Consider the following 11,826-nt stretch of genomic DNA (forward strand, 5'->3'; position numbering starts at 1 on the left):
ATGTAACAAATATATCAAGTTGTACTAATGGAAAATATAAACATCCAAAGAAAATTGTCCGTCTTCAATTCACATTTTGTCACTTAATGAAAATCATCTTACCCGGTTACTTCACTATTTCCCGATTGTCTTCCACAGGAAACATGGTAGGCTTAGTCCGCTCCCAGTTCTCAGCTTTAAATTATTCGCGAGTGAACCCGAAACTTACGCGGAAGTGATTTCATTAGCAGTGCTCGAACATAAGGAAAAAAATGTGTTGTCCCTGCGACAACCCCCAGGCAGTTAAAGTTCCGGGTTGTCCGCGAACAATTTCTGTTGTCCCAAAAAAATATCTCAAAATCTCGCTATTTTTAAATCACATAATAATATGGTCAGAAAACACTCCCCAAACAGTGGTGTACCCAGGATTTTTTAACAAGGGGCAAAATACCAGTCAAAACCCTCTCCGCGCTCAAAAATAGTGGATGACTTTATATATTCTTCTTAATGCTCCCTCCACCATCCTCTCCACACTCTATTCCGGCTCCTCTACTTCTTCTGCAATCTCTTTGTTTTGGTGCGCTTAATCCGAAATGCGACATTTTGTTCATGTGTTCTCTGCCCCAAATATGTATATCTGTTCAGTTGGCAGATCTAGGAATTCCAAGGAGCGGGGTGAAAACAAGCGTGCGTCGGTATGGGGTCTCTGCCCCCTGACAACATTTTGAAAATGTAGTATGGCAGGAAGATGGTAATTTGCCGGCACTATTGAGTAGCATGTACAGCGCTTCATATCTGACTACGACCAATATCTCTTTTTTTTAAACTTTCCGGATCAACAGTTAAATCCCCAACTTGTTGTTGTTTTTGCCATGGGCAAAGCATCGGAAATCAATAAAGTAATAATGAAAAAAATACCAAAATGGTTAAGGGGTTACACTCTCCTGTCATTCCCGTGTTCACAAATCGACTCACTGCTCTCTCATAAATCAGAAAACCTGACATATACCAGTGTTGGAAATAGCAGCTGGTATGTGTCGCTTTCCCACACCATAGATTAATGGCGGGCCGCCAGGCTATAAGTGCTCTTGGAGAACCCCTGAGAAAAACATAAATAAAGTGCCTTTTTTAGTCACCTTTTTTACTTGGTTGTCCACCGGACAATGTCTCAGACTGGTTAGGTTGTCCGGCGCAAATTCTGGTTGTCTCGGACAACCGGACAACGCTTATTTCGAGCACTGATTAGCCATTCGAAAAATCTGTCCAATATGGCCAAAAATATCGAAGTTACTCTTACTGGGATGAATTATTGCATGAAAACAAAGTTCTAAAACGGAGATAAAGTCTTTGGAAAGCGATATTGACAAACAGAAGGTCTGTACTTGATATTTTGGGTCGGATATATATACCCCCGTCACGCCCTCAGTGCTACTCGATTCACCTATCCAATGCCCACAACAAAAATTGCAACAATTTTTACAAGGGTGACTGCAGACGATAAACCCGCACCCTCAGATTAGCAAAGCGGAGTTATAACATCTGCATTTGCGGACAATAGCAAGTCATTGTCATTGATTTATCCTTCGTTAACATGATGTAAATAAATATGTACTTTGTCAAAGTTTTCTTGGCGCTAGTGCGTTACCGGCGACACGAAACCATTTAATCAGTGCCGTGTTATGTTTTAATTGTCTAGCCACAGACACTTGGAGCGTTTCAATAAAATATAATGCTAAATAAATACGAAATCTATTTACCACCAAAGTCTTAATGTTTCTATACTCTCTTTCACCTATTTTTGCCGACAATTTCCTGCAAATGCTGTCCAAATGCTCATCTGCAACAAACGCTGGCTGCCGCCATGGCTGCCGCTGCACACTGACACATAAATATATAGCAGGTAGGAAAGCTAGCTCTAGTACTATAGCCCGCGTACAGTTGCCGCAGGGCTATAGAACATTTTATGCCAGGTTTCGTAACTGCACCTGTCCCCCAATGCTTCCACGAAAAATGGCTCACAAAACGCAGAATAATCGGGCTTTTTAACACTTATTTTAACTACATGGACATCTCACCTATCTTTTTGAACACTTTCCACAACTTTACACCCTGTATTTATGCATTTATTCTTCAAAGTGCTAGCACTACTTGCGTTTCGTTTTCAAATGCTGTTGTGTACATGCATGACTTCACCCGAAATGTAATAGGCTGCATCATAGCTGCCCATGTGTTTTGTCTTTATTTCGGGGGATGTCACGCGTGTACACAACAACATTTGAAAACGAAACGTAAGTAGTGCTAGCACTTTGAGGAATAAATGCATAAATACATGGTGTAAAGATGTGGAAAGTGTTCAAAAAGATAGGTAAGAGGTCCATGTAATTAAAATAAGTGTTAAAAAGCCCGATTATTCTGCATTTTGTGAGCCATTTTTCGTGGAAGCATTGGGGGACAGGTGCAGTTACAAAAGCTGGCATAAAATGTTCTATAGCCCTGCGGCAACTGTACGCGGGCTATAGTACTAGAGCTAGTAGGAAAGCGTGCTGCCAAAATTAGCTCGACGCTCGCTTGATTTCACACGAATACAACACAAATATTCAACCATTGATTCTACTCCATCTTTGTTTCTATTTGAAGAACAGTGTTCACTTGTTATAAAAACATGTCTGTGTTCGTAACCGAGCTGTGTCACACGAAATCACACAAAGCCTGACGAAATTCTCGCATTCGCTCCCGTTGTATTCGTGTGAAATCAAGCGAGCGTTGAGCAAATTTTGGCAGCACGCTTTCCTACCTGCTATATATTTATGTGTCAGTGTGCAGCGGCAGCCAGCGTATGTAGATGAGCATTTGGACGGCATTTGCAGGAAATTGTCAGCAATCATAGGTGAAAGAGAGTATAGAAACATTAAGAATTTGGTAGTAAATAGATTTCGTATTTATTTAGCATTATATTTTATTGAAACGCTCCAAGTGCCTGTGTGTTTAGCCACAAGTTATTTTCTCACGTCTTAGTACGTGAAACTGTCGTAGAGCCTTGTCTGGCCGTTATTCTGTACGGTTCTATTGACGGTGCACCGATTTATGCCCCCTGGTGATAAAACCCTTTTGGGTACGTAATGTATAATAGATACACACCCTCAACCAGATGTGATTAATAACATTTAATTTTATTTACAGGTAACCATGCGGTTTGTGAGCCTGATTCTACTTTCGTTATTATTTATCTGTTCCTATGGTCATAATGAATTTGATGAGAGCGATGAACTAGGTGTTGATGCAGAACCAAAGGTGATAGAAGAATCAACTAAAGTACATGTGAGTGGATATTGTGCATGGATAAAAGACAGTGCAGATTGTAAACACATATATTTAAATAAATGTCTTAAAACGCAATATAACTCGATCACTTGGTGCTTTCTTCGAAATATGCACTATGTATAATTTGCATGTTATCAGGTGTATCCTAGCTTCTACATTTCTTACTTTCTTTTACTTATGATTTCTTTCTTATGATGGTCTCACTGAGTATTTATATTCCACAAACCGTTTATTCCTTTACTATAACATGGAGCTAGATTACACCACTAGCTCCATCATTACGATAGGTAATTTTCTAATGAGATTCAGATTGATTTATGTTATGTGTCTGTGTGTGCTGGCGTGCGTGCGTGAGTGCATGCGTGTGTGTTAACTCTATTAGGGTGATGTAAGATTAAAAATTGTACATTAAAAATGCCCCAAAAGTATGCATCGACATGTATCCATTCTATAAAGGTGATTCACTCTTTCAGGCATGTCTAAATAGATGTGTTTATTTGATGTGTATGCTAAAAATTAAAGTAAAAATGGTGTGCCTGTATGCATATATGCAGTCTTGGAAATAACTATCCATTCCCCAGTCCATGCATGTCTTGTAACTTTTGAACAGGACTGGCTAATTTTTGCGTAATTTACTATTGGTCATATAGTAAGTTTTCAGTCGTATTTCCAAGACTGGTATGAGCATTGTAATCATGATGTTCATTCATGCTAGTGTACTGTATACGCTAGCTCATTCTATTTAATAATAACAAATTTCATGGTACTATCCCCAGGTAACTTATATAATTTTGTGGGTATTCCCTTTTTTTAGGTCGAAAAGAAATATTTTGTTCCACCTGTACTAAAAGGCGATGCATTCTTCACAGAAATATTTAAGTCACAAGACAATCTAAAAACAAAGTAAGTATCAATAATATATACTATACTATAGTAATGCCTTAATTTGTGTTATTTGAATATTTGTTTGTTGGCATATTTAAATTTGATCATTATTAATTTAATGTTGTTGTGTACTTGTACAATATTTCATATCATAAAACTACTTCAAGAAGAAAACCATTTAATTGTATTGTCTGATCCTGAATATAAAAACTAAGTCCTACCAAATGAACAGCCATGAATGTCATTGCACTTGGGTAGCTTTTACCATGGAATGTGCATACATGGGCATATGGATATGCAGATCATATGTGCATAGGAGAATAGGTGCTGAGTATATGTTTATAAGTGCAATTTTATGTTATAGGTGGGTGATATCACAGGCGAAGAAGGATGGTGTAGATGAAAATATAGCCAAGTATGATGGCAAGTGGGCTGTGGAGGAACCTGATGATAATCTACTCGTAGGGGATGTCGGTCTCGTGCTCAAGGTGAGAAGCAACTTTTTATGTATGAACCACATAATTATAGCTTAAATTTGTTTGCCACACATTCAAAATTTAATTAACACAGAGTAAAGTAACTGTATTCACAGTTCTAGTATATCATAACAGGGACGGATCTAGCTTTGAGGAGACGGTGGGGGGGGGGTTGATATTTGAGTGAAGACATGCCGAAGGCACGCGGTGCTAGGGTGGGCCGGGGGCATCCCCACCTCCCACCTGGAAAATGTATGCAGCTGTGTAGTGACAGGGGAAATCCCCAGTTTCTATCAGCCTAAAATATTGATCTAAAGTAAAAATTGTAAAAATTGCACTCCCAAATATTTTGTCTGCACTTCCACAATACTCATTCCTGGTTAATACCCTGATGGGGGGGGGGTGCAACCCCCAACCCTCTCTCTAGAGCCGCCATTGTATAATAATACGTATCTGCATGTCGTGTGTGTGCGTGTGTGCATGTGTGTATGTTTTGCTCTGAAGGCAGCTATAGCTCTATGTTAACGTTAAATTAAACATCTCAAATTTGTAGTTAGTTAACAATTGAAGGAATTAAGTAGTTATTATAGACCACTTGGCTTTTCTAAATAATATGGATTTTATGCAAATGCTATTGAATGAATATTTTTTCAGTCAAAGGCCAAGCATCATGCGATTGCAGCCCCGCTTGATAAGCCATACGAATTCATCGGAAATCCACTCGTAGTACAGTACGTCTTTCCCCCGCATTCTATGTACTTATGTTTTTCCAGTTTATGGAATGTAACTATTGGCATTTCAGCATTTTAAATTTTAATTTGCAGATGCAGTCATGTGTGTATTGACCAAATGAATTAGCCATTGAGTGCAACAGCATGATTCACGAGTAACCGAATGTGCAAGCGTGTACCAGCGACAGCGTGACGATGTTGACCCTTATGTGAGACTGTCAGACAGCGTGTGTTCTGTGCAGGTACGAGGTAAAGCTGCAAAATGGACTGGAGTGTGGTGGCGCCTACATAAAGCTCCTGAGCAAGTCCAACAAGCTGAAGTTGGAAGAGTTCAATGACCAGACACCGTACACGATCATGTTCGGACCGGATAAGTGCGGCAATGATGCAAAACTGCATTTCATCTTCAGGCACATGAATCCACTCACTGGGGAGTTCGAGGTGAATAATACTGAGTCGTCGGTACAGCGTGAAAGCAGCATAGTTTTCTACATGCATATTTTAAAATTGCTTTCGTTGTAGGGCTTTTATACGTCAGCTGCGCACGTTCAATTGCACGTTGCGTGCAATCTTTATAGCTCACCCCATCTGATATATGGCTGTGAATGTAGTACGAAAGTTCATGGTAAATGTTTGTGTAGTGAGAGTGAGTTCTCGTTGCAGGAAAAACATGCAAAGAGGCCATCAGTGAACATTGACAAGCAGTTCTCGGATAAGAAAACACACCTGTACACACTAGGTATCGTTGGATAGTTTGCTAGTTTGTTTGTATGAATACTTATGAAGGATAATTACATATATGCAATCAAGTACTCATAACCTTTGTGCTCCTGAATAGAGTTTGAGATGCAAGAAAGAATAGTTTGTTTGACATTAATGGATTTGAAACATAAGAAGCCAAAAATGTAGGTTATTTTAGTCTGCTAAGTGCAATGAAGTTTTTCTTTCTGAACTTTATTAATGATGTAAAAAATGTGATCACAAAAATTGCATTTGTGTGTGAGTGAACATTACTTATGTTTGGTTTAATATAGTGTCTGGGTTCAGTAAATTCGCATGTCTGCAAGGGGTATTTTTAATTTCATTATTAAATCTAGTTTTTATATGCGCATTTTCATGGATTTCATTAGTCACGTTTAAAGGGTCTGTTTTGTATGAACTGTCAGGTCTCATTAATTAATGAAGCAACATACTGTGCAGTATGCAAAGTCAAATTAAGTTAAAACTACATCTGTAACTGAGCATGTTTTTTTTGCGTTCACAGTACTAAATTCCGACAACACATTCCAAATATACGTCGACAACACACAGGTGAATTCGGGAAGCCTTCTGGAAGATTGCACGTAAGACTTAGTGAATTTAGTGTGCCATTTTTGGTGGTGTTTACCATGTAATGTGTGCGAGACGTCAGATCATGTAGCATCAACCAAGCAGATGAAAACCAATGAATAAGTAACGTTAGACGGCGACCTAGCATACCATCCCTCATTGTGGCAAAATCGTCACAAATCTGGGTTTTGATGTGGAGTTAGATGTTTAGTGTGCCTATCACATTGAAAAGAAATGGTTTTCATACGTGCCTACTGGAAAATCCTTATTGAAATTAGTATAAAAAATTGTCACTAACGAGTGATTTCTCACTTTCATGTACTTGACAAGTGTATCGTATGGTGCTTGCTAACTAGGTTTAACTGCTATTTGCTAAGCCAGTCACACGTATAATTAACCAGTTTGAAAGGTATCCTGACAATGATCCAGTCTTCAGAACTGTGTACGTAACGGGCGCGTTGGCGTGCGGTAAACTAGATGCCTCGTACGGTTGGCCTGAGCATGGGAGGAACTAAACTGTTACGTTATTGTATTGCAGTCCACCAGTGAATCCCCCTGAGGAAATTGAGGACCCCAGTGAAACAAAACCTGAGGACTGGGACGAGCGAGAGAAGTAAGTTCAGGGCCAACTCACCTAGAGTACAATCACGACTTTACTAAATTAATTGTGTTGTACGTGTATAGTTTGCGCATTCAGTAGCTGTGAGCAGTGGTCAGATTTTGAAACAACTTCTTGCTTATCTCGTGCATAGGGTTGGTAAGTAAAACGGTGAAATTTTATACAGTTACATTAATTGGTGCCATATAATTCAATTGTTTAGCTTGATTGTGACCAGTATTTATAAGGCATGTTTACACAATTAAAGTAATAAATAACAAACTTAACAAGGATTATGCCTAATTTTGTCTGCTGTTTATCAGAGTTGCCAGAAGTTGACTCAGTAAGTGACGCTCTGTGGTTGGTTTGCAGTGATTAGGTTACAATCGGTTATCCGTGAGGTGGGTGTTATTGTTAGGAAATGATAGTTGAAGTAACCAAGAACTTCTGTCGAAGAGTCCTCTGCAAAACACAAAACAAAAACTGCATAGTTATCTTACCTCAACGCAACGCACCGTCACATTTTTCAGGATCAGGGACCCCGAGGCAGTTAAGCCAGATGAATGGGATGAGACTGAACCAGCGAAGATCGAGGATACCAGTGCCGTGAAACCCGCCGGCTGGCTGGACGATGAAGAGGAGCTCCTTGCAGATCCAGAAGCTGAGAAGCCAGATGACTGGTGGGTTACCATGGTTACGCACACTGCGCTCACAGACTGACATTCGTTACGCTGTGTTTGGCATCCATGTCGTTTATAATTTAGTACAATTGTTGTTGTTTTTTTCCCTAAAAATGCCATGTCTTATGCATAAAGTCTATACATTTTGTTATAAAAACTAGGCATTTGACCTGAAAAAAAAAGAAATGAAGATGAAATAAAATGAATAAGTGAAGTGAAAATATAAAACGCTTGCCGTTTAGTTGAATTTATGCTTGTTGGTCTTGGTATTAATCTGTATGTACTGTTTTAGGGATGAGGAAATGGATGGAGAATGGGAACCACCAATGATATGTGAGTCCAGTGAAGTCTATTAAATGCTATATTATAGCCAATGAATTGTCTATGGAATGTTTGATCTTAAAATTCACAATATTCATCGTGAATGCTAATAAAAATAATTATATATAAATCTAAAATAAACTACCTAGAGGACCGGACCAAAATAATAAATGGCTAGTTGTAATTATTAGTTGTAGTTTTGCTTAATTTCATATAATTATTGTACATATATCCTCCATGTTTTACGTTACTATGAACTGTTACGATGTCAGATGAAACCTAGAACAAGCATTAGATGTCATGTTCAACGATTGCATATAATTATGTTCAGAAAGTGAATGTATGCATAATATTTATTTACCAAAATTCATGAATAGTACCTGTAAATTAAAACTATGCTTGCCTAATCTCTCACAGCTAATCCCAACTGCAGTCCTGGCTGTGGGGAGTGGAAACCACCAATGATAGACAATCCCAAGTACAAGGGCAAATGGCAGTCACCACTCATTGACAATCCTGCCTACAAGGGAAAGTGGAAGCCACAAATTATCAAGAACCCAAATTATTTCTATGATGAGCACCCCTACAAAATGCAGCCTATCGTAAGTGCTATTGGACATGTCAGTTCTTTTTAGTGAAATGTAGAACAAAAATCTCATTTAGTAATGGGTGTCTTGTCATTTCTTCCTCGTAAGTGTAAAACTATCTATTTATTAACAGGCAGCGATTGGATTGGAACTCTGGTCAATGACGGATGGTATAGTCTTTGATAATTTCATCATTACTGATGCCAAGAGCACTGCTGATGAGTGGGCTAAAGATACCTTCAATATCAAACAAACTGAAGAAGAGGCAGAGGCTGCAAAGGTATGGTCAAAGACTTATCTCAGTCGTAGTAGTCTATGAAATAATGTTTGCATGCTTCCTAATGTAATGTATTATATTCTTATAATTGTAATATGTGTAAATATACATCTATATTATCCGCAGTTAAATAATATACACTAAGAGTTTTAAGAGATGAAAATTAACAGTTGCTATACCAAAGCTACCACCACGTGTGTAAAGCCGCACCTGCTACAGTGTATTATAATCTTGGTTCTTTATCATTGATGTACCAATTGTGTGCACATAAGTAAATTCTTTTTATGTATGTGTATCACTGTGTACTTCTTGCATGTTACTTTAGGAGGGCCTTATAGCACAATTGATTGCAACTACAAATGACCGTCCATGGCTCTGGGCAGTATACATCATTGTGATTGTATTGCCTTTGATTCTCATCATCATCTACTGCTGCTCCTCATCATCGAAGGTAAGCAGCGTCGTACTTGCATTTTCAGTGTGCTACGGTTAGTAGGGATTCTTAGCAGTTCTATAACTGGAGAATTTTTGTGGTAGGTTGTTGCTTGCTAGTCTTCAATTTTGGTTTTGACTGAGAAAGAGTTGGCCGTTGTTGTTGGTGTTAAAACCAGTACGCAATCTCATATACAGGATCCGGCAGCAGACAATAAGAAGACCGATGAGTCAACCCCAGATGGTCCAGAAGAGGAAGAAGATGACGAAGAAGAGGATGCTAATGGAGAAGGAGAAGATAACGAGGAGCCCGCGAAAGAGGATGAGAAAGCCTCTCCCGAGGACGAGAAAGCCTCTCCTGAGGACGAAAGCACAAAAAAATCTAGTAAAGGAAAAGCAGCTCTGGAAAAAGAAGAGGTGTGTATAATGTTGTCATCGACTGATTGATTCACACAATGATGATTTGTCTTTCATTTACAGGTGGTATATGCACGGTATAGAGTTGAACTATCTATCGATTTTGGTCATCTAATTTCCCTAAAATATACTGTGAATGTAACACATCATATTTCTTTTAGGAGAAAGAAGATGGAGCAGGTGACTCTCTCAGGACTTCTCCAAGGAGGCGGACAGCGAGGAAAGACTAGATGAACAAGGAGGGCAATTTTAACGTGATACTGAAGTGTCTAGATGAACACTTACACTGTCGTTGTCTCCTATGGGTTGCGTGTGTCTGTGGTGTACGTATGTGTGTGTGTGAGAAATCAGGTGGCCAACCACCACTGCAGCAGTCAGTATACATGAGAAATGTAACCTAATTATTGTGGACTTGCTGGTTTGATGTAAATTTACATCAGAACTCATAGTTATTGCCACCACCAATTCATGATTCTACCAGCCATTGCACCTCTGCAGGATACATACTGTATAAATATATGTCTATCCAGACTTGAGTTGTATCACATCACATTTAGAGTTGTAATAGATTTTTTCAACGCTGGTCCATTATCAAAATGGAGTTTAAGCCATAACTGTGTTCCATGTCTGCAAGTGCAGTTCTAAAAAGGCATCAATGTTTCTCACTGGTTATTGCTGGTCTGAAGGTAATGCACAGAGTTGATTATCGTACACGTTTCATGTCACCTACCGTGAATAATTTGGTCAATCAACAGAGCTTGGTGAACGTTGTTTCTGCAAGTACCTGTTCCATCATAGCTGCAGAAGACAAAAGTTTAATTTTGTCCCGTGGCTGTTCCCTGGTTGTAAGAGACGAGAACAAGTTAGAACAAATTATTTTCACGCAGCAGCTTCATTTGTTGTGGTGTTAGATTTTAATTTGTTTCCAGGTAGTAGCTTTTTCAGAAGCCTCGCGAGACCTGGCCCCTTCTTAATCATTTTATACGTATTTATACGTTAGTTACATGTTGTTCAATCTGCAGATTTCAGTGTTATGCAATCGAGATGCATATAAATTTCGTGATGGATGTACACTGAATTATTGATGCATGCACTGTTTTTCGACCATTGATAATGAAATGCCTTTTTGACACGATACAGATGATACGTTTGTACTGCTTCACTCTACATGCAGATCATCGTCGCTGTGTTGCTATCTGGTTCGTCTAATCTGTTGGTTGGTAAAGTGAAGCAAAGCAACTCTCGCCTCAGTGTTAGGTTTTCGCAAATATCTACTGACGATATACATGTAAATAAAGGACCTTGCTCGTTCTTGAACACGTGCAAGGCAGTACTTGCAGCAAGAATTACCATTCGTTATTTAGACTTGACCATGTTGAAAGCATGGACGAGTTTGAATATATGTAGACTATGATAGATATATAGATATGTTAACTGGACCGAGGGTTAGAATTTGTGTGCCCTGAATTACAAACGACTGTGAATCGCCCGTAATGCGTGCTGTAAGTCTGTGAGCTGTAATGTGACAGGTGTTCCTGCAAGCATTGTGTAATGTGACAGGTGTTTCTGCAAGTATTGTGTAATGTGACAGGTGTTTCTGCAAGCATTGTGCAATGTGACAGGTGTTTCTGCAAGTATTGTGTAATGTGACAGGTGTTTCTGCAAGCATTGTGCAATGTGACAGGTGTTTCTGCAAGTATTGTGTAATGTGACAGGTGTTTCTGCAAGCATTGTGCAATGTGACAGGTGTTTCTGCAAGTATTGTGTAATGCGACAGGTGTTCCTGCAAGCAT

At 39.0% G+C, this 11,826-nt stretch overlaps 1 protein-coding gene across 4 annotated transcripts in view; it reads left to right on the plus strand.

Annotated features, from left to right (window-relative positions):
- The window catches only part of LOC106810686 (calnexin-like), a 27,045-nt gene that overhangs the window by 3,550 nt on the left and 11,669 nt on the right, over positions 1-11,826 (plus strand). Inside the window, exons 2-17 of one of the 4 annotated variants that reach the window (XM_014814116.1) lie at positions 3,160-3,297; positions 4,115-4,203; positions 4,550-4,673; positions 5,316-5,392; positions 5,635-5,833; positions 6,056-6,131; positions 6,657-6,735; positions 7,260-7,334; positions 7,850-7,999; positions 8,292-8,332; positions 8,738-8,922; positions 9,041-9,187; positions 9,510-9,635; positions 9,815-10,033; positions 10,195-11,593; positions 11,656-11,810. In XM_014814116.1, the coding sequence (XP_014669602.1) occupies positions 3,166-3,297; positions 4,115-4,203; positions 4,550-4,673; positions 5,316-5,392; positions 5,635-5,833; positions 6,056-6,131; positions 6,657-6,735; positions 7,260-7,334; positions 7,850-7,999; positions 8,292-8,332; positions 8,738-8,922; positions 9,041-9,187; positions 9,510-9,635; positions 9,815-10,033; positions 10,195-10,263 (1,788 nt within the window). In that variant the 5' untranslated portion in view covers positions 3,160-3,165 and the 3' untranslated portion in view covers positions 10,264-11,593; positions 11,656-11,810. Of the gene's footprint in view, positions 1-3,159; positions 3,298-4,114; positions 4,204-4,549; positions 4,674-5,315; positions 5,393-5,634; positions 5,834-6,055; positions 6,132-6,656; positions 6,736-7,259; positions 7,335-7,849; positions 8,000-8,291; positions 8,333-8,737; positions 8,923-9,040; positions 9,188-9,509; positions 9,636-9,814; positions 10,034-10,194; positions 11,811-11,826 lie in introns of all 4 variants that reach the window. The other 3 variants (XM_014814117.1, XM_014814115.1, XM_014814118.1) reach the window with 3 other exon arrangements.

The sequence above is a fragment of the Priapulus caudatus genome, unplaced genomic scaffold (assembly GCF_000485595.1).
Source record: "Priapulus caudatus unplaced genomic scaffold, Priapulus_caudatus-5.0.1 Scaffold463, whole genome shotgun sequence".
Classification (NCBI taxonomy): Eukaryota; Metazoa; Priapulida; class Priapulimorpha; order Priapulimorphida; family Priapulidae; genus Priapulus; species Priapulus caudatus.